Source organism: Taudactylus pleione, unplaced genomic scaffold (assembly GCF_031769625.1).
Source record: "Taudactylus pleione unplaced genomic scaffold, aTauple2 ptg000386l, whole genome shotgun sequence".
NCBI lineage: Eukaryota > Metazoa > Chordata > Amphibia > Anura > Myobatrachidae > Taudactylus > Taudactylus pleione.
The window spans coordinates 11697091-11724532 of record NW_028284787.1 but is presented as its reverse complement, the minus strand read 5'-3'; the positions used below and the strand labels follow the sequence as shown (position 1 = coordinate 11724532).

General features: G+C 38.9%; 1 protein-coding gene across 2 annotated transcripts in view; it reads left to right on the top strand.

Moving 5' to 3' along the window:
- The window catches only part of ADCY1 (adenylate cyclase 1), a 480535-nt gene that overhangs the window by 381359 nt on the left and 71734 nt on the right, over positions 1–27442 (top strand). For both annotated transcript variants that reach the window (XM_088445657.1, XM_088445656.1), the window contains 7 exons: positions 4872–5027; positions 6249–6443; positions 12021–12118; positions 13925–14009; positions 14986–15075; positions 17341–17600; positions 24987–25113. In XM_088445657.1, the coding sequence (XP_088301783.1) occupies positions 4872–5027; positions 6249–6443; positions 12021–12118; positions 13925–14009; positions 14986–15075; positions 17341–17600; positions 24987–25113 (1011 nt within the window). The remainder of the gene's footprint in view (positions 1–4871; positions 5028–6248; positions 6444–12020; positions 12119–13924; positions 14010–14985; positions 15076–17340; positions 17601–24986; positions 25114–27442) is intronic.

The following is a 27442-nucleotide window of genomic DNA, read 5'->3' as shown; positions in this document are numbered from 1 at the left end:
CATATAGTGCTTTTGTCCACTATTTTTTTATGGAGTATAGAGGAGAGACGCTCTGTGTTTTTCTTTTTGAAAATTGCATCCCAAATCCAGCAGTTTCTATAGCCTCAGGGCTATGTTCAGCTGATGGGATATCAATTTCTAGGCATATAATTTTATCTTGGATACTGACGTTCTCACACTGTGAGTATTTGTTGCTTATGATTTTTGGCAACAAAACTGCAACATTTCTGCACTCAAGTATATTGCAAATCTGTATCAAGATTGTGAATTATTAACACATGAATCATATATGATGTGATCTGCTGTTAGCCTCCGCTCTATTCAGCAACCATCGTATGATTCAAAGGATTTCTCTTCAATGCTATAATATTAATTAATATGTGCAGAACTTGTTATACGTCAACTTGTCTCACTCTCCATTAGTTCCCCATATGTATGCGCGGTTGTCCATTATGATATCTCAGCTATCTAATATAGCCACAGAGCAGCGTCACATATGATACATACAGAACTTGTTATACACCAACTTGTCTCACTCTCCATTAATTCCCCATGTGTATGCACGGTGTTCCATTAAGATATCTCAGCTATCTAATACAGCCACAGAGCAGCATCACATATAATAGACATAAACAGTCCCTTACAACCCGGTATCACATATACATTATTAGTATCAGTATAACGTGTTTGTGCATTCAGTTGTGTAGCGGACCGGTGGCGGCGTGGGATGCCGACACGCGTTTCGCCGATGGCTGCTTTATCAAGGCAGTGCAACCAGAATGCCTGCCGTGTCTCATTTTTAACCCATCTCCGAGGATTTCATAGGTCAGTTTGAATTTTCCTCACCATTTCCCACTCTGATTGCTTCCTCTCTGGGTTCTATAGTAATGTCCTTGCTTCTAGCGTGTCAGTTACTAATTAGTGTGTTTTATGGTTAAATGGATTATATTATAATTCTTTGATGGCTATAAGTTATCGCTCCATCTCCTCTCCACCGTTAGTATCATATGTCACCACGTGACACTTGTATAATCTTATAGTGTACATATACTTTCCGTATCTCCCTATAATTAATCAATTATGCTATTATTTTCATATTTTTATATATATTATTATTCCTTATATATTTCAATTTAAGTATGTTATTCCTAAATTCTGACAGGGCTTTTTTTAAAGGATATATTACATTATAACGATTTTAAGAATATATCATCTAGAAACTACTCTTTTAAATTATGTTAATCGCCTCAAGTATATAGCCATTTTATGTATTTTAAATGTCTCATATCTAGATTATCAATCTGGAACTTCTATTGAATTTATGATAACCGATTCTATGAGTACATTGTTTCATTCTTGTGATTAAGTAGTAATTGTGATTATATTAAATCTTTACATTTTTTACAGTAGTGATATTCAAATTAATAATAACTAGAGCTTATGTTTATTATGTATAAGTGTAAGCTATTACTATAGAACCCAGAGAGGAACCAATCAGAGTGGGAAATGGCGAGGAAAATTCAAACTGACCTATGAAATCCTCGGAGATGGGTTAAAAACGAGACACGGCAGGCATTCTGGTTGCACTGCCTTGATAAAGCAGCCATCGGCGAAACATGCGTCGGCATCCCACGCCGCCACCTGTCCGCTGCACAATTGAATGCACAAACACGTTATACTGATACTAATAATATATATGTGATACCGGGCTGTAAGGGACTGTGTATGTCTATTATATGTGACGCTGCTCCGTGGCTACATTAGACAGCTGAAATATCATAACGAACCACCGCGCATACATATTTATTTTTATTTATTTATTTATTAACAGTTTCTTATATAGCGCAGCATATTCCGTTGCGCTTTACAATTGGAAACATTGCTAGAACAAAACAGGGTAATAACAGACAGACATAGATGTAAGAGGGCCCTGCTTGCAAGCTTACAATACATATGGGGAACTAATGGAGAGTGAGATAAGTTGACATATAACAAGTTCTGCACATATTAATTAATATTATAGCATTTAAGACAACTCATTTGAATCATATGATAATTGCTGAATAGATCGGAAGTTAACAGCAGATCACATCATATATGACTCATGTGTTAATAATTCACAATCTTGATACAGATTTGCAATATTCCGAGTGCAGAAATGTTGCAGTTTTGTTGCCAAAAATCATAAGCAACAAATACAAGCAGTGTGAGAATGTCAGAATCCAAAGATAAAATTATATGCCTAGAAATTGATATCCCATCAGCTGAACATAGCCCTGAGGCTATAGAAACTGCTGGATTTGGGAGGCAATTATCAAAAAGAAAAACACAGAGCGTCTCTTCTCTATACTCCATGAAAAAAAATAGTGGACAAAAGCACTATATGACACATATTCCCCACCCAATAACAATTACTTAAGTGTAGTTTATTGTAACATGGATATTGTGTAGTAATATTAGCCCTAAATAAAGAATACAGGTATATCCAATAAACTACACTAATAAGTATTAGATATCTTCAAATACGTGTAAGAGACAAACGGCAGGTGGTATTTTAAATCACTTTATTTTCTATATCTACATACACACTTCTTTAAACTCTTTATTTTAAAATATTTCGCCTTACTTCTGGACTTAGCTGAAAGATTTTTTAAAGAATAAAATAAAGTTATATTTTATATCAATTCAGAGGAATCATTCTAATTAGTATATACTGTGACCCCACTAGTGTGCCAGATAAAATCTTATCTTTTTCTTCTGTTTGTCTCAATCTATATTTAATCTATATTTTGAGATCTTTCATATTAACTTGAACTAATAATATATGAGGTAATGAACTCACTATTTTAAATGAAAAGGATATTAAAGGTTACATTGGTTTTTGTTACTATGGTATAACAGACCCAATCTGAAATTGCCTTTAATATCTGTAATAATTTACAGTTGTGAGAAGATTTTTCTTTATAGTATATTTACTTTTAATACTGACACATTGACAGGAGGCCTCCCTACCTCCTCCTCCTATACTTTTTGGAGCACTCTGATTGAAGACACTGCTCGCTATGCTCTTATTACAGCCGCATCATTACTCAGGCCTCAGAATGCGGCCTACGGGAAGTTGCGATGAAGTGACTTCCTGTTTCTTACTACTGAGGTTGCATTCCTGGGCTTGGAGCTGGTGCGTCTATGAACGGAGTGCGCGGGGAAGGTCTTTAGCTCTTAAACTGCTCCTTCACATCTTGAGAATGTAAGTGAAAGATTGTTCATGCAGAATCCGGTGCTTTCTGATGTCCGGGCTTACTGATTATACAAATATTATTTACAGACCTGTTAATTTATTGCCCTGAAAACTATTCTATACATTACTGTGCAAACTATGGTTAAAAGACTAGTGTACTCGGTTGTTCAGCATCCGTGTGCATTTATAGCATATCTACATTTAAAAGAAATCACTTTTAAAATTACATTATGTTGCTGGTCCTAGTTTTTATCTCTTGTGTAAAGTACTAATATTTGTCATACTTGTACTTGGAAAAAAGCAAAGGCAATCATAGGGGAACTTTCTGCTATTTCCCTCATTGTGTAAAGGTGGCTATGGAAACAATCAAGGAAATATCAGGAAAATATGTGTTTTAGTCTCCCATTTGCCAGATGTTCTTATATTATGACTATATAATAATAAAAATTAATATTTAGTCTATGTTTGCCAAAAGAAATCCTCACCTGCCCCAGCCCTCTCATAAAAAATATATATAAAATCATCAGTATGGTGTGAAAAAAATTATACATATTTTGACTGAAAAGCTAAAGCAGTGGCTCCCAAACTTTCTTGAATCACAGCACCCAACAGTATTAAAAATAGTTTCATGGCACCCCTAAGCCAAAAGTTTTTTATTGAGAAATTCAGAAAAAATTTTTTAAGTAAATTGTGATTTCATGTCATCCTTAGGTTCAGTTATGTGGTGGTAGACAGGGTTGCGCTTCTGTTTGTCCACATTTTTTATGTATTTGCCACTTACATTGACCATAAATAGTTTTATTTGGCGCTGGACAACCAACTGAGGCATCCCTGAGAGTGTTCCAATGCACCCCAGGGTGCCACGGCACCCAGTTTGGCAACCTTTGAGCTAAAGCATAAAATAATTCAGTCATTAAGGTGTTAAATTCATCTCTTCTAACTTCCTCCTGACTCCTGCATGAAGAAATAGTATCACCCACAGTATTACCAACAATGGTCTGAAGAACTGCATTCCATTAGAGCTGACTTACTAACATTGCATTTAGCTGCAAAATTTGCACTGAAGCATACAATTAGTCAACAATTAGCTTTTCTTTAATATAAGTTAGGCATTAAAACCAGATGTCTGATAGGTTTCTATGGTTTAGTGGAAGTAATTGCACCAGAGTATTATGCTAGTAAATTAGCCTAATTGGCTATAGGAATAAAGTAAGCTTTTTACATTACGTATGTTTATTTTGATTTATTAAAAAATGCAATTAGTCATTTGCCCCTTCTCAATGCAAACTGAATACAGGAGTCCATCCAATAACCCTTATTTAGGATTCAAAAAGCTTTATTAAAAAAGGACACAAAACATTTTGCCTGGAATTTTTTATAAATGAAACGGTTAGGCACCTTTGTTTTATTGCTTTGTTGACTGTTAATAGTGTATGTACTATACTTTGAGACAAGTATATTATACTGACTATTTAGAAACAAGACATTTAGTAAAATAATTCACTTTGTTTTTAGAATTAACTATCATGTAGAAAAAGTTTTAAGTTGTCAGCTATATGTCTTTTAACACATGTGATAAAATGTATTATTATCTTTAAACACTATGTTGTTTTTCTGTTTTAATATGTGCTAGATATTTCCAGGACTGATTCTGTCTGATATAAAGCCAGCCAAAAGGATGAAGTTTAAGACTGTCTGCTATTTGTTAGTGCAGCTCATGCACTGTCGTAAAATGTTCAAGGCGGAGATCCCATTTTCAAATGTAATGACTTGTGAAGATGACGATAAGGTAATGATATTTGTTATTTGCATTTCCCTATACATGTACTTTTATTTGTAAATTGAGGGGATAAATTGTCCTATAAGGTATGGATACAATAATTAATTTTTGTTAGTTTACATTTGAAAAATAAAGCTTAGAAGTAACTATAATAAATGTCAGACTAGGATATATTTGATTAAATATACTTATAGGTGCCCACTGTAGAGTAGAAAATAATCTATTTTATAAAGAGCCCATGATTTATGCTATAAATTCAGCAGATTGTGTGACATCAGAACATGGGACCCTGGATTAGTAATTTTTACAAAATATCAATATTTGGTCTGTTTGATCCAAGAAATTAGTCAAATCTCTATCATTTAAGAAGATCTCATTGTTCTGTGTAATATTTATTTGTCAGCATTCTCACACGGTTTGTGTCTGCTTTAAATCTAATTCCGGCCTATGTTTACAATCTAGACAAACTATCCATTTGTATTGCTCAGCATAGATCATGGTGCAGCATACAAATAGATTAATTGTTATTGTATTACACTTTTCCTTATCTACTGTATTTTGCTTCTTAAGTCTTTACCAGCTTGTTATTTTTGCTTTGTAAAAGTAAGAAAGGAGGGTGTGTTGAACATGTGGAAAGTGCATGTGTTTTCCATTAGCCAAGCTCATGTTTCTATGGGCGATTCAATTGTACACAACTCAGTTGCATCTCCACTTCCAGATGAAGGGGTGAAACTGGGTGGTAATGAAGCATTTACAAGTTGGCTAGTTTAGAATTATGCATGTGCAGAGATACATCTACTGTATCTGTTTTCAGATGGATCTTTTCCACCAAGAATAAGGCTTGTGCAAGTGCAAGCTAATTATGATAATGGTTATGAAACCAATTGTATGGATATGGGTGGGATGGTCACATAGATATGTAAAACTCAGCATAAGGGCGAATACACTAATTTAGTTCTGTACATGCAATGAAGGTACAGCCCATAGTGTCCAGGGCAGCTTTCATTTTAAATATGACATTGATTACTATGTAATGTATGATTTCTGTATCATTGCATGCTGGTCAGCTATACTTCATTAAGGTTTATCCTAGTTTCAGAAAACAATTATATATCTAATTTTGACTATTTATATTTTGAATGTTTTATAATGTCTTTACTATAATTCAGTATTTAACTATTGGTATTACTAGACTTTACTAATATTCTCTCATATTTTCGTGTGATACAGAGGAGAGCTTTGCGAACAGCCTCCGAAAAACTCAGGAATCGTACCTCATTTTCCACAAATGTCATACATAATACTCCAGGAACCCGTGTGAATCGCTATATTAGTCGTCTGATTGAAGCTCGACAAACTGATTCAGAGTTGTCAGATTTAAATTTTATAAGTTTAAAATATAAGCAAATTGAACGTGAGCAGAAAGTAAGTCATGCTTCGTTATTCAACAAGAACATAATATATAAATAATAAAAAAATATATTTGTTGTCCTGAATAGATAAAGTAAAATTTATGGGTACAAAGAGTTTTGAATCTTATATTTTTTTTCATCCTTTAGTAGAAAATTAAATCATTTGGAAAGTTGTGTTTTCGCTACTTTTCATAAGAGATGCTGTCATATAAGAAGTTGAAGTTTTCTTACTTTGCACCATTTTGAATGGAAATCTGGGGTCTATTTACTAAGCTGTGTTAGGAGATAAAGGGAACGGAGATAAGGTGCCAGTCAATCAGCTACTAACTGTCATTTTTCAAGCACAGCCTGTGACTTTTCAGTTAGAAGCTGATTGGCTGGTACCTTACCTCCATTCACTTTATCTCCTAACACAGCTTAGTAAATAGACCCCTATATCTGTAAAATGGTGTACAGATGTAGCATGGTTAATTGAACAACACAGCACACTGTTGTGAAAGATTACTGCGATAATTCCAACTGTAGCTCTAACAATCAACTTGCACTTGCACTTAACCAACCAGCAATTGTTTAGTTATTATTAATATATAGTGTCACCATATTAGGCAACTCATCAATCCCTGCCCCATTGGAGATTACAGTACCATCTAAATTCTCTAACAAACAAATGGTTCTATAGATTCAAAACAGATACGCTCTTTCTTTCACCTGTTTCCACCAGATCTGCAACCTTCTGTCCCATTCCCGAATTATTTAAAGCTTTCAGTAGTGTATGGTATAATTGTAATTACTTCTATTGCTTGAAATCGAGGATTCCTTTTTTTTTTTAAACAAGGGAGCCCATGAGTTTGTGGGAACCAGAATATGGGATAACAGCACTCCCAGTGCTTCCGATTTTTTCAGTAGTGAAATGCCAAAGTAACTCTGTGATGTTATTGTGCAATTACATCTCCATTAGACTCTTCTTCCAGCCTCTACTGGCTGGAATACCGTGAGGATTCAGTAACTAATATTTACCTCTTTAAACACCATGGCATTGATGAGTGGAACTTGTATGAAGTTGTATTTGTCCTTAGCACTTCAAGGTGATATGGGGAGGACATGTCCCACTCAAACTTAGCACTGAAGGGTTTAAACTATGACTTGCTTCTTCTGGGACAGAGAAGCAAAGAGCAGTTATTTTTGTCCCCAGTACTTCATAATGGTGCTTTAGTCATACATATTTTGATGCCATTGGTCTAATTTATGATGATCTATCAAATCTTCCACTGAGTATTTCACCATTGTGCTATTGACTCTTTATGGAATGACCCAACCCACCGCTCTATGTTTTGTATTGGCTTTTATGAAATTTTTAACAATCGTCTAGTTCATTTTTCCATTCCGGAGACTTTGGAGGAAATATAGTCCTCATTCTTTAAGTTCTGTCTGTACTGAGGAGAAAGTACATTTAACCCAATGTGCCTATTTTATTATTGGTCTACTGAAAAATATTTTGTCTGCATACCTTGAAATTAGCTCCAACTAATTGTCTATCCAAGCATTATTGTATTCTGGATCTACCTGAAATTTTATGGACATATCATTTGCAAAATGTAACTGTTTGCCTTGGTGTTTCTATGGAAAATACCTTTGTTATATGAATCCATCTTCCTAGCAACCTGCAAACTGACTCAGGGTGTCTGCTCCAAAAGCAGTTTTTTCTTACTTTAAGTCATTCAGCTACAATTTTGGACCTGTCTTGTTTATGCCTTCATATTCTTAAAGTGTGGTGTCTTTCAGGGATATTATATTGCACATTTTATTTATTTATTTATTAACAGTTTCTTATATAGCGCAGCATATTCCATTGCGCTTTACAATTGTAAGCATTAATAGAACAAAACTGGGTAATAACAGACAGATATATAGGTAGGAAGGCCCTGCTCGCAAGCTTACAATCTATAGGGAAATAGGCATTGATACACAAGGATAGGTGCTATATATTGCATTTTGGTCCAGCCAGAATGCACAGTTTCTTGGTTGGCTGCATGATCCAGTCACATAGGAATGTCGACCAAATGTCATGAGGATGTGAGAGAAAGACGATGTGTGAGATTCTGTGTGGACTGTGAAAGGGGATGTAATTAGATATGGAAGCTATAAAGGTTATGTGGGAGGTTCTGGAATCTGATAAGCTTGCCTGAAGAGGTGAGTTTTCAGGGAACGCTTGAAGGAATGGAGACTAGAGGAAAGTCTTATTGTGTGAGGTAGTTCATTCCATAGAGTGGGTGCAGCGCGAAGAAAGTCCTGTAACCATGAATGGGAGCAAGTAATGCATGGGGATGAGAGATGCAGATCTTGTGCTGAGCGGAGAGGTCGGGTTGGGAGATATTTTGAGATGAGTGAAGAGATGTATGTTGGTGTGGTTTGGTTAATAGCCTTATGCGTAAGTGAAAGTATTTTGTATTGAATACGGTAGAAAACCGGCAACCAATGGAGGGACTGACAGAGCGGGGCAGCAGAAGAAGAACGTTTCGCAAGGAAGATAAGCCTTGCAGCTGCATTCATAATGGATTGTAATGGTGATAGCCTGTTTTTGGGAATACCAGTAAGGAGGCTATTGCGGGAAATAATAAGTGCATGGATTAGAGTTTTGCAGTGTCTTGTGTGAGATATGGTCGAATTTTGGATATGTTTTTTAAATGTATATAACATGATTTTGAGACAGATTGAATATGGGGAACAAAGGACAGTTCAGAGTCAAGGATGACACCAAGGCAGCGAGCTTGTGGGGCGGGGTGGATGGTCGAGGTATCAACAGTGATAGAGAGATCAGGTTGGTAACTGTTATTGGCCGGTGGAAATATAATTAATTCTGTTTTAGAAATATTACGTTTCAGGTGGCGAGATGACATCCAAGATGAAATGGCAGAAAGACATTCAGTGACACGGACCAATACAGATGGAGATAAATCTGGAGAGGATAGGTAGATTTGAGTATCATCTGCATACAGATGGTACTGAAATCCAAAAGAGCTGATTAGTTTGCCAAGAGAGGTGGTATAGATTGAGAATAGCAGAGGACCTAAGACAGAGCCTTGCGGTACTCCAACTGATAGAGGTAGCGAAGAGGAGGCAGAATCAGAAAAACGAACAGTAAAAGAGCGGTCAGATAGGTAGGAAGAAAACCAAGAGAAGAGAGTGGTCAACAGTGTCAAAAGCAGCAGAGAGATCTAGAAGAATTAGTAGTGACCTTTAGCCTTGGCAGTGACAAGATCATTTACTACCTTAGTCAGTGCTGTCTCTGTGGAGTGTTGGGAACGAAAGCCCAACACATAGGGATATTATATTGCACATTAAATCTTAATACTTTCCTGAACATTGTTGATTATTCTAAACATTTTTCTAGGTGTCACCTTTTTAAATTGTGATTGCAAAATTGACTTGTTACCCAGAGCATATCTCCAAGATTTGGCCGGCTTGGCCAAATACTTAATTTGTCACTCTTCATTCCCCACATTGGATAGATTTCATTAAAGGAAATATGATGGATTAGAGACCTGCATTGATTACAGGTGTCTTGAATAAAATTAAAGTTAAAATTTGATGTTCCCTATCTCTTTTGATTGCACTAAGATTATGTCAATGTTTGCCAATCTAGAAGTTAAAGGGGCCTATAATTGTATAAAAATTACATGTAAAAATGCTTTCAATATCTACAGTGCCTAATTGAGGATCTTGCAGGCAATGCCCTAGCTATGACCCAGGAAAGTGTTAAAGAGATCTGTTGGGATTCTTCATAGTAGATTCACTTCACTTGGCTAAATCTGTATGCTAAAATAGACAAATACAGTACTGAGCAAAAGTTTTAGGCAGGTGTGGAAAAAATGCTGCAAAGTAAGAATGCTTTCAAAAATAGAAATGTTAATATTTTTATCAATTAACAAAATGCAAAGTGAATGAACAAAGAGAAATCTAAATCAAATAAATTTTTGGTGTGACCACCCTTTGCGTTCAAAACAGCATCAGTTCTTCTAGGTACACTTGCCCACAGTTTTTGAAGGAACTCAGGGAGGTTGTTGCAAACATCTTGGAGAACTAACCACAGATCTTCTGTGGATGTATGCTTGCTCAAATCCTTCTGTCTCTTCATGTGATCCCAGACAGACTAGATAATGTTGAGATCAGGGCTCTGTGGGGGCCATATCATCACTTCCAGGTCTCCTTGTTCTTCTTTAAACTGAAGATTGTTCTTAATGACATTGGCTGTATGTTTGGGGTCATTGTCCTGCTGCAGAATACATTTGGAGCCAATCAGACTGATCCCTGATGGTATTGCATGATGGATAAGTACCTACCTGTATTTCTCAGCATTGAGGACACCAGTAATCCTGACCAAATCCCCAACTCCAGCTGCTGAAATGCAGCCCCGAATCTTCACCATGCTTCACTCTTGCCTGCAGACACTCATTATTGTACCGCTCTCCAGCCCTTCAGCGAACAAACTGCCATCTGTTATAGCCAAATATTTAAAATTTTGACTCATCAGTCCAGGGCACCTGCTGCCATTTTCTTCATCCCAGTTCCTATGTTTTCATGCATACTTGTTTCCACGTTGAAGGTATGGCTTTTTGGCTGAAATTCTAACATAAAGACCACTTCTGGCCAGACTTCTCCGAACAGTAGATGGGCGCACCCGGGTCCCACTGGTTTCTACCAGTTCTGAGCCAAAGAAATGAAGATCTGTGGTTAGTTCTCCAAGATGTTTGGAACAACCTCCCTGCCGAGTTCCTTCAAAAACTGTGTGCATGTGTACCTAGAAGAATTTAAAAATTGATGTTGTTTTCAAGGCAAAGGGTGGTCACAGCAAATATTGATTTGATTTAGATTTCTCTTCTGTTCATTCACGTTGCATTTTTATTAATTGATAAAAATAAACTATTAATACTTTTTGAAAGCATTCTTACTTTGCAGAATTTTTTCCACCACTGCCTAAAACTTTTGCACAGTACTGATTGTATTTAATGTTGCTAAATTTTTAAATTGGCCACAGTCCAATATTTTATAGGGTGACCAATGTTCCCTTGGCTTTAAACAATGGCATACATAATTTATCCCAAATTACTTACGAATGTTCTATCTGACTCATAAAAATGGCAGTACCAGGGAGTGGCCTCAGGAGGCTAATTAGGCATTTTATTGTCCAAAATTGGCGTTCTCATCTGCTCCTAAAGTCACACCCTACATCCCAACACATGTATACACATAGGCTTTGCCTCTTCTCATTAGGTATTCATCATTTGTTCTATCTACAATGAACATGAATAGGAAAAGTAAGCAGCAAAGTCCAGTAATAATGCTACATATACCATTGCTGGCACTAATTTTGAATAATGTATCTCTACAGGAATTTGCAAACAATGTTTGATTTATGAAATATCACATTTTAGACACTGTAATTTGCCTATCTCTAAAGTTTGATATATACTCTGAATAATTCCCTGGAAATTTGCACCGGTAATAGCTTAATAATAACTTCCTTTCAATACTCTTGTGCAAGAGAACCGGAATGAAGTGTGTCTTATTAACTGTTTTTTTTATCCAACAGTATCACCAGCTTCATGATGAATATTTCACCAGTGCAGTCGTTCTTTCATTAATTTTAGCTGCCTTATTTGGCCTTGTCTACCTTTTAATAATTCCACAGTAAGTATCATAAGTGAAAAAAAAAATAAAAAAAATTCTGACATTTAAATTTTAACAATATATTAACAATATATTGCAATCAAATAAATTTGAAATTCAAGTTTAGACAATCATCCTTCTGCCTTAGATGCCCCTATATGTTGTCTGGTCCTCTTCCATAGAGTTGAATAGACATTCTCGATTATGATCTATGCGAGAGAACAATTGACATTGTCAAATAAAAAAAGATAATTCAGTATGAAAACAGGAATCAGGGTTATTGGGATACTTCCCTGTTACTACTGCTCCCCTGTGTGCCTGTGCAGTGAACAGGGGGGTGGGTGCACAGGGGGTCCAACTCTGATTGAATGCAGAGAGAAAAAAACTGCCTCTGCTGTTAGGAAAATACTTGAGGGTTACTTTTGTTAGAAAACCATTGCAGGAGAAAACAGCTACAGGGGTATATCAACTAAAGTGCAGGTTTCTAGAAGTAGAGATGTTACCCATAGCAACCATTCAGATGCTAGCTATTATCTTCTAAAAAGTGCTAGATAAATATTAAGTAGAATCTGATTGGTTGCTATGGGCAACATCTCCACTTCTGAAAACCCGTACTTTAGTAAATATACCCCCAGGTGCCTAATGAGAGTCCACTTTAGAAAAAGTGTAGTTTAAACACTAAAGCAGCCCATACATTGTGCGATATGCACCATACAATGCGACGGGGGATCCGACGTCCGACATATTGGGTGGTCCCCACACACGGTGCGATCGGGTGGCCGACCGCCCAATATGCCGTCTCCCCCACCCGCAGAACGCTGCATGGGATCGGACATCGCATCCCCAGATCAACTGAACCTGCATTAAGATCTGGGGGTGCGTTGTACGACTCCACGGGTCGCACACTATCCGATATCATGCCCAAACACGGTGCGATATAGCAGCCAAATCGTACCAATCCATCGGATCGGCTGATTTATCGCACCGTGTATGGGCTGCTTAAGATAATATTGTCTGTCCCATGTAAACATAGGTAATGTAAACACATTGGTGTTGACACAACCCCATTTCCGGGAATGCAGCCGCACCACCCCCGCACCGCCCCTTAAATGCCTCTGCCTCTCAATCAGGTAGAGGCATAGAAGGGTCTGTGTGCGGCTTAGCAGGACTCATTCTGCACACTCGCAGAATGGGTCCTGTACTCGCAAATTCCTGATAATCAGGAATCTGCGATCAGTAGTGCACTTGCGTGCACTGCTGAATCAGGCCCTCTGTTGTGATACAAAGTAAAGTAAATGCTACTGTATTTTTTTTTCTTTTGCATGCAGCAAAAATTCTACTGGTCTGGTAGCAATATTATTAGGATGAGAGTGGATATGTATAGATTTTATTATTATTTTAGTACATATGGACACAAAATAAATATTAAGACATACTTCTTTTTCCTGTGTTCAGAGTGCATATGAATACAACTCTAATTAAGGCCTAGAGCCTTTTAGACCTGCAAGATATATTGTTTTTTACCTGTTTAAGAGGTTAATGGGAGTAGGCTATTAGCCACTGGCTGAGATATAAGATTACTATACTCCAGGACCAATGAATTTATTTGAAATAAATTGAGGTGGAGCTTGGAGTACAGGTTACTCAAACTTTTCACAAGTGGCAGGTCATCTCTAAGTAATGTAACAGGTTTACTTAAAATGATATATTATGACTTCTAATTTTGTTTTAGTTTTATACTACTATAGAGACACATATTGAAATATGTATTTGTCATCTTATTTATTAGCATTATAGATATTATATTTTTTATTCTGTCTTTTTCAGAAGCACTATTGTCCTTGTCCTCCTGGTGCTCTGCATATGCTTCCTAGTGACTTGTATTATGTACCTACATGTCACACGAGTGCAGGTAAATATATTTTACAATGTTTATAAGCTATATAATCTTGAGATGAGATTGAGACCCTTTTGTGAGCTCTACATAGGCTTGATTAATGTACTCTATGTGACTTCATGTTTTCTCAGTATCAGGCTGGGAAAGTCACTATATTTTGTCTACATAATTGTGCCTAATAGCTGCAGTGATTATTCCCAAGACTTCACAGGACTGTCCCAGGAGTCCACTCTGTCCTTATGCTGACCAAGGCAGATCCTTATGATGGAATAGGTAATTGGAACGTGGTTAGGAAGCTACACCCAGACACATAGCCATTGTAAATAAACATGATTATTCAGAGAGCTGTCCACCATCAGACTAAAAAAATATACTGTACTTAATCTGACTTCAGAGTACAGACAGACAGTCTCCCTGTGTTTGGCAGGACCAAAATCACCTTCTTCGAATCACCTTTATCTAATTCAAACGTTAGCTTATGTGTTGGATTTGGATACAAGTCTTGGAATGGATTGAGTGATCTTATTGGGAGAGAAAGGCTATAGCACCACTTTGATCCAAACTGATTTGGCTTAGTGGTTTTGTCTAAGGTCATAGGGCCTGATTCAGAGGTGGACATAAGTGGTGTCGGTGCTGTGGCTTCAGTAGCAGCAGATCTAAGAATATGTTAATGCAGCAGGAAGCATCCCACTGCCGGCTTCTCAGATTCGCTGCCTGCTTCCGAAGATGCAGCATCGGATCACCATTGGCAACATTGTGCCCACACACAGTAATAAGAACCCGTTACAGCTTTATTACTGTATGGGAGGAAGGAAGTTCCTTTATTTCCAAAGGCCCACCCCCTACTTTTCACCACAGCCCCCATTTCTCTGCTTGCTATACTTTATTTTAATGACACAAGTTGGTGCAAATCACAAGAATAGCCAATACAATGATATCACAAATCTGAGAAGCATTTCTTTTTGCGCTATAACTTATTTTTGTCTTTCAGTGCTTTCCAGGGTGCCTAACAATACAAATACGAACCATTTTATGTATTTTCATAGTAATATTAATATACTCTGTGGCACAAGGATGTGTGGTGAGTAATGATCAAATATGAAATGTGCAACATAAAGGAAATACAAAATTGTCAGTATGACAAGATATACTGTACATGAACATAAGTTGGGGAAAATCCCTTTTTTAAGGTAAAAACTGGGATACCGTCCTTAATGATTAATTAGACACTTATAATTTTTTAATAATCTTAATTTGGCCGATAATGATGTAATTTTTGGGGTGAAAATGTGCAAAATGTAGGAAAATTGGTTAATTGATGTGGGACAGGAATATGGGGGTGCTGAATGTGTTTGACAGTTTGTTTTAAGATTGCTGGTGTGTTTTTGTAGATTTTTTAAAAGTGGCTTAAATGACACAATATATACTTACGAGTGTACCCCTAATTTAAGTAAAGCATTTATTTTAGAAAAGAAAAATCCCGCTTACTATTTTTTTTCACTGTTTTATATTCATGCTTATAACAGCCATTTGACACAATTTAACCCCCAAATATTTTTATTAAGGCCACTAATAGACTTCTATACTGTTATCCAATATTAGTCTGTCTTTTTTGGGGGTACAAACACATTTCCCCATTTTCACCTATACTTAACACATGAAAAACCAGCAACAATTATCAGGTGAAACACTTAACACCCATTTTCTAATTAGATGGCAGGATAGGATAACAACACATAACAGAACTCTCTCCCTCTCCCTATCAGACTCTCCTCCTCTTTTCAATCCTTCAAATGGGCTCTCAAGACCCACTACTTCATCAAAGCCTTCCAGCTCCCATCCTAACTTGCTGCAACATGCTCCCTCCTCCGTTTACCCCATCTGTGTCTCACCTGTTTGTCAGCCCCTCCCCTTTAGAATGTAAGCTCTTACGAGCAGGGCCTCTACCCTCTTGTGCTTCTCCTTACTTTACTTTCACCTACTTCTTACCCCCCACCAGGGCACCTAACACTTGGTTGCTTACGCTCTGTTGCATTTCTATGTGTTATGGTCACTTATGTATCAATGTATATTATCCATGTCCTTGTCCTATTTTTTACTGTAAGTCAGTTGTCAAATTATTTGTTTATGTACTTTGTAAGGTGCTGCGGAGCACTTGTGGCGCCATATAAATAAAGGATAATAATAATAATAACAGGTGATAAGTGAAATTAACTAGCGTTATGCGCGATATGTTAATGCCCCAGTGAAAACTTATCACCTTCGCCTGCAATTGAAGTCCCTACATAGTCTATATACTGTATAATTTACAGCCCATAACAACAGCGTTCATTGTCTGGAAGATTAATGAAAATGTCTGATTGGATGATACAAGTTAGTTCAATCCAGATATGCAGTTTTAACCATGCTGTATTAAAGGGAACCATTGCACACAGGACCTCATTCTGAGCCGGTCGCACAGAGCGTGCGGTCGGTCTGAATGAGGGGAGGACGTCTTGAATTTTCAAGATGTCCTCCTTTGCGGTGGTAAGGCTGTGGGTTAACACCCACAGCCTTACGACCGCCTAAGGTGATGGTCGCGATGGTCAAGACCATCGCGACCATCGGGGCTTACGACGAGACCCTAGGGTAGGGTCTCCCTTGTCGTAAGCCCCGGAGAGCTTTCGGCTCTGTCTGAGCCGGAAGCTCTCCACTGACATCACTAGTGATGTCAGTGGGGCCGCCACGGTAGGCGTTGTCATGGGAACGCCCCCTTTTGGGCTGCTACCCCCCTGGCCCGCCTTCCAAATGGGGCGAGCTGTGAATCAACATCGACAGCTCGCCCCCTTTGGATCGAGACCCGCTATGACTGGCGCTGTCAGTCGTAGCGGGTCTCACAGCGCCGTCGTGCGCATGCTCTGTGGGGGGCCAACGACCCGGTCCGAGCGCATCGGCGCTAACGTCCGGGTCTGAATGACCCCCACAGACTCTTGAGAGTGCAGCCTAATACTTCACTAGAAACTAGTTCTTTAGGCCTCAGTGTTGTAACTTAATGGAAGTGAAATAATATGCTAATAATTCATAAACAGTTGATTTTCGTAACAACTTATGAGATCAGTTATTGCCCTAATATCAAGTGTAATTAATTTATATTTAAAAATGATTATGTAATTTTACAGTATATGAGATATATGTGTTTACATATGTGACTATGTGGTAGTAATTTTGTTGTCAGTTTGTATAGAAGATGGTATACATAACTATCTTAGTTATTTTTGCAAGTGTATCATACTGTATACTTTTTAAAATGACCAAATTCACCTCATCCTGGTTAATGCTGATATGTAACACTTGTCTGTATTTTCAGGTTGGCTGCATGCCTTGGTCATGGAGTGCAAATTCCAGCAGCTCCATTATAATTATTTCTCCACATGGAGAAAAAAATAAAACCATGGCTGAAAGCCCATGTGACACAGCTCACTATGCGTTCTTATCTTGCGTGGTGGGCACCTTAACATTGGCAATTTTTTTACGCATTTCTTCATTGCCAAAAATGATTTTACTTCTTTTTGTTACTATTTTATACATAGTAGTTTTGGAACTCAGTGGATACAGAAAAGCCACAGGGTAAGAATTATTTAACATTTCTATCTGGACATAATTGACTTAGGTTTGATTGCCTATTGTGTCAACTTAGAAGTACTGTATATTACATGCAATCCTAAAATTAAATGGGATTAATGATATACTGTATGGTTTCCATTATATGTGTCCCTGAAAGAAAAACTATTTTCATATAAATATAATATAAATATTTTCTAGAATTTCTTCCCCTCTCTTCCCTGCAAGTAGCAGAACCGTTAGGGTCCAATGTTACTAGGGCAGAGGTTCCCAAACTTTTTAAAATCATGGCGCCCTAAAGTAACAGCATTGTTTTCATGGCACCCCTAAGCCAAACGTTTGTTATTGAGAAATTCAGAAAAAAATGTAGTAAAGTAATAAAGTGAAGTATATTGTGCTGACCTGTCATCCTTAGGTTCAGTTATGTGGTGTTGGACTGGTTTGAGCTTCTGTTTGTCTACATATTTACATTACATTGACCATAAATAATATGATTTGGTGCTGGACCACCAACCTGAGGCACCCCTGCAAGTGTCCTGAGGCACCCGAGGGTGTAACGGCGCACAGTTTGGGAACCACTATACTATCAACACCACCATCGTTGTAGACAGTTCTTTCTCCAGGGCTTGATGTCTTGGAAAATTGTAAATGAACATATGACCTATTACAGTTTGTCTATTATGATGATTAGCCATTTTTTATTATTTTTACTTTTTTCTGCCTTAAGTTGTTAGAAAATATTTTAAGTGTTATGTTGTATGTGTGTACAGATGAAGGAAATTTTAGGTTTTCTTCCCCATAATTTTATTATTTCCCAGAGGCATACAGGGCCTGCTTAAGAGACAGATGCAATAACGATATTTGTGGATTTTAACATTTTCTTTTTGTACTGCGCATGCATCAAAGTCTAATGCACATGCACCAAGTTCAATTAACAACGCCTGTCTCAGTGAGGATTTGGATGTAGAGTACTTGACGTTCAGGGACTGTTTAAAATAGGTAACAGGGATGGCTAGTCAAACGCAGGCATGTCACGACTGTTTCAGGATATGTTTTAGCATGGAACTGCATCTTCGTATACAGTTGTAAAGGCTCCTGTGTCTTAGTTCCATTGGCCATTCTGAACAACCATACAGTAGGTCATAAGTTCCATGTGTGGTTCATGTAAGTCCGATGTATGACTGATGCTGTGTCTTTGAATGCAACCAGTGGATTAGAGATGCTGGCAGTCGATGTCTCTAATCCACCTCCACCATCGAGTGACAGTAGAGGAAATCACGCCTCTATACAGACTTTCTCCATTTCACATTTATGCTCTCAACCTATAGTGCCTCCTTCTTCCACTCTAAAAAGTTGTATTTCAAAAACCTTATCTCCTTACAGTCCTTAAACCCTCACTGTCTCTTTGCCACTTTCAGCTCCAATTCTCTGCTCCCCTACTTGCCTCCCCTCCTCACTTTCTGCCCTTGACTTTGCCACCCACTTCACATCTAAAATTGACTACATACAGTACAGTATGTCAGGAAATCTCTTCCCACCAGAGCCTCATCATCCCACTACCTCATTTCCCAGACCACCCCTCCCCATCCATATTACCAACTCTGAAATATTTCTCCCATGTATCTGGAGATTAAATCATTTTCACCCACCTCTCCTGTTGCCTTGTCCTATATTGCCCATCTCTTCAATCTCTCCCTCACATCAGGCACTGTCCCCTCTGCATTCAAGCATATCCTTGTCTCCTGCATTCTTAAAAAAACACTCTTGATCCTAACACTCTCTCCAACTACTACCCTATCTCTCTTCCCATTTGCCTCCAAGCTTCTTGAGGGTATTGTCTACAAACACCTTACCGCCTTTCTTTTTTCCCACTCACTGCTTGACCCATTTCAGTCTGGATCTGTCTTCTCCACTCCATTGAAACTGCTCACACAAAAGTAAGCATGACCTTCTTGCTGCCAAATCCAAGGGCCACTATCTCTGTTCATTCTTCTGGACCACTCTGCCGCTTTTAACACTGTGGACCACCCTATCCTCTTGCAAATCTATCATTCCCTTGATCTGCATGATATTACTCTCTGCTGGCTGTCCTCCTACCTTTCTGATTGCTCTTTCTCCATCTTTTCTCATAAATCCACTTCCGCTTCACTTTCACTAATGTTAGCAGTCCCCGAAGGTTCTGTTCTGGGACAGCATATATTCTCCCTCTATACATCCTCTCTAGATGAGCTGATTAGCTCTTTTGACCTCAAATATCATCTCTGTGCTGATCACACTCAGATCTACCTCTCCTCCCCTGACCTCTCCTCCCTCTCTCCTCACTCATAGCTTGAATTGTCTCTCTGCTATTTCTTCCAGGTTGTCCCAGCACTTTCTGTAACTTAACACAGAGGTTCCCAAACTCAGTCTTCAAAGCACCCTAACAGTCCAGGTTTTAAGGATATCTATGCTTGACCACAGGTGATTTAATGAGTACATCAGTCAAATTAATTTAACCACCTGTGCTCAACATTGGATATCTCTAAAACCTGAACTGTTGGGGTGCCTTGAGGACTATGTTTAAGACTGAGCTAATCATCTTCCTACCATCCCACATAACCTCACCTCCCACAATTTCATTATCTATTGACAGCGCAACCATCTACTCTATCCCCCAAGTGTGCTGTCTTGGAGTTATCCTTGACTCCTCCCTCATCATCAAACTACACATTCAGTACCTTTCATAGTCCTGTCATTTCCATTTCAGAAATATTTCTAAAATCAGACCATTTCTCACCCTGGAGGCAACTAAGACCCTCATCCACTCACTGGTCATCCTCAGATTGGACTACTATAACCTCCTACTATCTGGCCTCCCTGACTCCCACCTCTCTCCACTCCAATCTTCACCCTATGCTGCTGCCTGGCTCATCTTCCTAACCAAACATTCTATGTTTGCCTCGCAACTCTTACAAGCCCTACAGAAGTGTCTTCACATATCATTGCTGCAGTCGTGCCAAACAGTCCCACTCAGCATGCCAGGACCCATGCTACTCTGCTAGCACTGGTTGTCTTTTTTGCATCTTTTTATTTTGCTGAAAATGCATCTTAGTCATAATGCGTTGCAACTAGGATGCACCAGGAGACTGCACTGATTAATTTGATATGAAACACTTGTATATCTGTGTGCAACTGAGTCTCTGAATCTATATATATGAGGTGGTATGATGCATCTGCCACACATTTTTGCCATGCCAAGTTATTTTGTGCTTCATTTATAGAATCAGTCGTACACAGATATAGTAGTGTAACATATCAAATTAATCAGCAGAGTCTGGTGCATCCTAGGACACCACATTGCAGCTAAGAGGCAAAGAAAATATGCAAAAAAGTTGCCTGATGCTAGCAGAGTCGCACGGGACCTGGTGACTCACATGGGAGGCTAGATATATAAGAGCACATCTGTACACTGGCTGACCTACAGAACCCAATTCAAGCTTCTCACACTCACTAAATCTTCTCCCATTTACATAGAAACATAGAATTTGAAAGCAGATACTGTAAAAACAACATGACCCATCCAGTTAGGATATTAGGGTTAGTTTAGGGGGTTAGGGTATTAGAGTTAGTTTGTGGTTTTGGGTTAGCGTTTATTGTATTAGGGATGGCATATTAGGGTTGGTTTAGCTGTTTGGGTTAGGATATTAGGGTTAGTTTAGGGGTTAGGTTATTAGGGATAAGGGTATCAGGATTGGTTTAGAGGTTTGGGTTAGGGTATTAAGGTTAGGGGTTATGGTAAGTTTTGGGGTTAGGTTTGAAATAGGGTCAGGGTTTAGGTTGTTATGGACAGGATTAGTATAGGAATGCTATGCATCCTGAATTTACTGGGATTGTACCAGATCGGGGTATGTGCCTCAGCATCATGGAAATAAAAGTAATCATAAATAGTAGCAAGCAAAGTGGTTGCTCCTTGCATTGTCCAAATAGGGAGTTCAGTAAGGAGTGTCCAAGATATGCAGACAGTAGGTGTGGAGAGTCATGTTCTAGGATATATGAAAACATTTAAAGGTCTGGGCTGGGGTAGTGCTGAGAAAAATGTTATTTAAATTTGGTGTGAAAATTGTGTATGGGATGGTAATATGTATAGTTTCTCATGGTGGATATTTTACTCACCAAACAAGAGGTGCTGGATAAAAAGGAGTGTTTGAGCTTTAGTAATGTTGGCAATCCCGTTTTAGGAAGAGGTTGGGGGATGTTTAAATATCTCCAGTTGGCTATCTAGTGTGGCATTATAGTCATCTGCCATTGTCATTCCAGATATGTCTCCTTTCAGAATGAGAAAATGCTATTCTGAATCGTGAACAGTGGTAGAGGGTTTAAAAGTGAGACCACTGGATAGCAGATCAACCATTTTGTTCTTACATACAGTAGAAATATAGATTTTGATGGCAGATAAGAACCACATGGCCAATCCAGTCTGCCTTGTAAGGTTAGGGTATTAGGGTAAATTTAGGTGTTAGGGTAATTGGTTTAGTTAGTGTGTCCTCTCTTTTGGTATACGGACGTAAGCAGTACTTCCAAATGTTTAACACTTGTTTTTCTTTTTCACCAGGCTTAAATAGGTGTTATGTTGTTTGCTCGTTCACTAACAACGTTTTGCTCTGGAGTATAGGCAGTGGTCAACTGATGCTCTATACCATATTTTCCGAATAATTGTTCCACCTCTCTTTTGAGATATTCTTCACCATTATCAGATCTCAGTACTTTCACTCTGCGGCCTGCTTGATTCTCTACAAGTCTTTTGTAGTCTGCGATTTTCTTTGTCACTTCAAATTATCTGCATCCACTAACAGACTTTACACTATCATACCCAAGGTGACTTAATCTTCTATGCCAGAGTTCTGATGACTGTGACTCACTTGTCATAATTGCATAGCAGTACCGTGTATCAAGGACTTACAATTGCTGGCATCTTGTGCCTGTAGCAATAATTGTCCCACTTTTGTTTCTCACAATGCACTTCTCATTGACAAATTGAACCCTGTGGCCTCTTTGTTCTAGTACACTGTTGGCAAGAAGATTTGTTCCCATCTCTGGTATACAAAATCCATTTTGGATTTATGTGACTTTTGCTCTTGATCCAGTCCTCAAGCAAGCTTTAATTGTCCCAACTGTTGTGGTTGTCAATGTTTGATTGCCAATTTCCTTGATACTCGCTTAGCTTGGTGAACTACTTCTCATTACAGCTGAAATGTCTTGTTGCACCTAAATCAATATACCTACAAAACTTTCTGTGGTCATCTGTAACACTCGGAGCTGACTGATCTCTGTCATCACATTTCTGGCTCTGCATATGATTCACTTTTCTCTGCTTGCAGTTGATTGCTTTGTGACTTCTCTTGTGACAACTCTAACACAAACTTACATTTTCTGAACTTCTCACTCTACTTGTAATGTAGCTATCTCAGCATTTGATTAACAGGGTACATGCTCCTGAATCTTTAACGCCACAACTAAGAAGTCAAACTCTGATGTTAGATTTTGAAGCATGGCCATTCCTATATCTTCATCATCTACATTTGTACACCAACAGATGTTAACTGCTGAGAGACGGACATCATCCTGTCTATGTAATCACTCATACTTCAGCATTTGTGTAACTTGTATTATACAGTGCACGTCCTAGATGTATTCTTCTGATGAGACTGCCGTCCTGATGTGCCTTTTGCAGTGCTCTCCACATGTCTCTAGCTGACACTTTGTCTCTATCTGACACTTTTCCATGAATTATGGTGTATAAATGTTGCTCCACACTCAAGCCTATGGTACCCATAGCTCTCTCTGCATCATCTGGGCATGCACTGTCACCGGGATCTACTGTTACTTTCCACAGTCTTTCCTGTATGTGTGCTCCTTACAACCATTATTCTGCAACTTCTATGCTTTAAAATGTGTTTTCTATGACACTCTTTAGCTTAAACACACTCATGTGGCTAATATGGCACATCAGCACTGCTTTGGTATTTGTAACAAACTTAACAATGTGCCTGGGACAATTCTGTATATACTCTGTGTGCTTTGGGTCCTCTTTACATATGTGTCTGGGTACTTTCTCTCACTTATGTGTTTGGGTGCTTTCTTACACTTGTGTGTCTGGGCATTTTCTCAGACTTGTTTGCCTGGGCCCATAACCTGCAGTGAATGTGTGTACAGATGGTGGTTTGGCAGAGTTAATGTATATACCAGCGGAATGTGTGATTGACCCAAGGATAAGTCCAGTGTAGATTTTTAGCATGACTGCGGCAAAGGTGTATAATGACACATCTATATATTCTTTTAAACTGCCTTATGTTTGTGGGTTAGATTCAGAGTTATAAGTTATAAGCTTTAGATGCAGCAGCGATGCTCAAATATGCTAATGCAGCAGGAGGCATCTGAAGAATAATGACATCTTCTGCCAGCATCGCAGATCCGAAGATGCAGACCGTGGCCTCGGCATGCCTGCAAAGCAGGGATTGCATTTTACTGTTTTGCAAAATTGCCAGTGTCACCACCCCCACCCCCAAATGGCTACAGCATGTCAATCATGCTTCAGCTTAGGGGGTACTGCAAGTGATCTCGCAAGACCCGTTCTGCACATGCAAAAAATGGGTCATGCTCATGTGCAGTTCTCCACCATCAATTTTAACATGCTCCATGTGACTTTGGTTACGCCCATTTACTGTAATGTGTATGAATTATGTACAGTGAGCAGTGAAGCCACACCTCATTTTCCTGATGTATCCTATATAGAGTTTAGATGTAAATTGCATCCAACTCTGTATAAGGTCACAATGTAAAATATACTTGCCCAGGAAACACACAAATTTCAAAACATCCTTCTAAATCTCATCCACCTTCCTATTGAAATAGGCAGGGCAATAGCTTAATTATGTGATTTGTGTTGATTTTCATATTCTAAATTGGATACTGTAAACTTGTCATATATTCAATCAACAAGATATGTATTATCACTGGCAGATCCAGGGGGGAGGATTTGGAACACATATTTTGTCCTTCAGGCCGCAACAACCTCCCTCTCCTCTGCAGGGTCCAGCACACAGCTGGCTCCACCTCGAAGGCAAAGCCAGCTGAGAGCTCAACACCAGGGAGGAGAGGGAGGTTGTGGCCGTCTGAAGGAGAAAAGAGGCGGAGCTGGCTGAGAGCTCTGCCCCAGGGAGGAAAGGAAGGTCGCTGCCTAGAGGGCAAGGTGTGTGTGTTACTGGGGGGTGATCAGCCTGATTGCCCCCTCCTGGATCCGCCACTACATACTATAATGTATTTTGCATGTTATTTAACTTTTGCAATTATAAAGTTTCTATGCTTTTATCATTTATGTTGGCAATAAGTTTGTATCTTCTATATTTTTTAAAGGCGGGGATCATTTTATATGCGAGGTTATGAACCCATTCTAGCCATTCTGCTGTTTTCCAGTGCTTTGGCACTTCACTCTAGACAGGTGGACTTGAAATTACGCCTGGACTACCTTTGGGCTATGCAGGTAATACCTACCTTAATAATACCTACATTAATACATTGGTTTAATTCCGAAATGTTACCTGGATCTATTTAATTTGGGTGTTATTCTGGATTTAATTAAGTAATGATATGAAAAACATATTTTATATGAATTAGTTGTATTAGCCCAGGTTAATCCAATTTAAAAAATCAATCCTCAATTCAGAAGCAGATAATACAGTATATCAGCAGACAAATATCTCTGCAAATACTGTAACTGGTTTACAATATCCTTTTTGTATTTTCTTCCATTATCACTTCCATGAAGAGCAAAGAGTTAAAAGTTTTACAGCTGCTATAAATATAGTTGTATCACTCATTTATGATCTATTTATGAGATTGCTCATTACTGTCTTGCATGTATGCAAAGTTTAACCCTTGTGATGCTACCACTTATAAGATATATATATATATACATATATATATATATATATATATAGAACACGGAACGCACACAGCTTATGTATTCTCAGCGGGTGCCAGGTCTACGGAATCTATATACCAAACGCATCCAATTGCAGAAATGGAACCAGGACCAGCACAACATAAATTACTAGACATTTATTACATCACCATGTGTGGCAAGGTACACATACCAGCTGGACACAAAAAATAGAACGAGTAGTACTTAGCACTTCAGATGTGTCATAATGATCGGTAAGCTGTGCTCTAAACCCGAACAAGCCCCTTGTTCGGGTTTGTTCGGGTTTAGAGCACAGCTCCCCGATCATTATGACACATCTGAAGTGCTAAGTACTACTCGTTCTATTTTTTGTGTCCAGCTGGCTCCCTGCAAACCTGCACCATGCTACCCTGCCTTGCTTCCTGCTGTGGATCAAGTCCTGCTCCTGCTACCTACCAACTCCTCCCTGAACCTGAAGTTCCCAAAGCTACCCATTCCTTCCTGAACCTGTTGTTCCAGTTACCTACTCCAGCCTGCACCTGAGTTTACAGCATTTCCGGATTACCCTGTTTAGCAATCATCTCAGCATTACCTGCTTTCCCTTTCAGCAACTATTACAGCATTTCTGGATAACCTTGTTCAGACATCGTCTCAGCATTACCTGATTTCCTTTTCAGCTATTATCACGGTATTCCTGGATTCCCTACCACTGACTTACTGGACTTTTCCTTCAGCTCCACAGTTACCTCAGTTAATCAAGACTTTATTTTAGTTCTGTCACTGATCTGGACATTCATTCGTTGCATCACTATTGTTCCTTCGGTCACAGATGTTAATCAGTATTATCATTGTTCAAGTCTACCAACAGTCACATTAAACAACCCACCTTTCAGTTTAAATCTGTTCCGGTGTCTGCTCCTGTTTCCACCCCGGGTCCACAATAAACACAGGCCCTGATTCAGAGCCGGACGCTCTTTCACAGCGCTCGCTTTTTATGTGAGCCGGCCTCCTGGTCACTCGCTAAGATTAGGGGTGACCACCCACAGCTTTTGAGAGCGGCCAGGTGATGGTCGCGACCATCGTACTTGTGACGTGACCCTTGTGGTAGTGTCTCGTCCATCGCAAGCCGCAATAGAGCCGGAAGCTGGCCGGGTCTCGCGCATGCGCAGTGAGGGACCATCGACCCGCTTGCAAGTGCTGTGCACTCGCTAGCAGGTCTGAATCAAGCCCACAGATCCTAACATGCATAGCTTAGAATATGCAAATTGGTTCTGCATATGGGGGGGTGATGGTAGAAGGCACTGGCCAGCTGAGTAAGCCTCAGCTTACGCAGGCTGGCCGGCTAGCAAGACTAGGAAACTGCAGCCTCTGGCCTTGCCACTCCCAGAAAATGAACCCAACACGTCCCCCTTTCCGGGAAGGCCGGCTGCCCCACACCGCTCATTAAATGCCACTGTTTGTCAATCAGGCAGGGACTGTATATAGTCAGGTGCATAAATATTGGGACATTGACAGAATTTTCATATTTTGGCCTCTATTCACCACCATGGCTTTGAAATGAAACAAACAAGATGTGCTTTAACTGCAGACTTTCAGATTTAATTTGAGGGTAATTACATCCAAATCAGGTGAACGGGGTAGGAATTACAATTGTTTCTATATGTGCCTCCCACTTTTTAAGGGGCCAAAAGTAATGGGACAAACTAAACAATCCTAAATCTAATTTTCACTTTTTAATACTTTGTTGCAAATCCTTTGCAGGCAATTACAGCCTGAAGTCTGGACCGCATAGACATCACCAGACGCTGGGTTTCATCCCTGGTGATGCTCTGCCAGGGATGTGTGTGTATATATATATATATATATATATGTATATATATATATATATATATATATATATATATATATA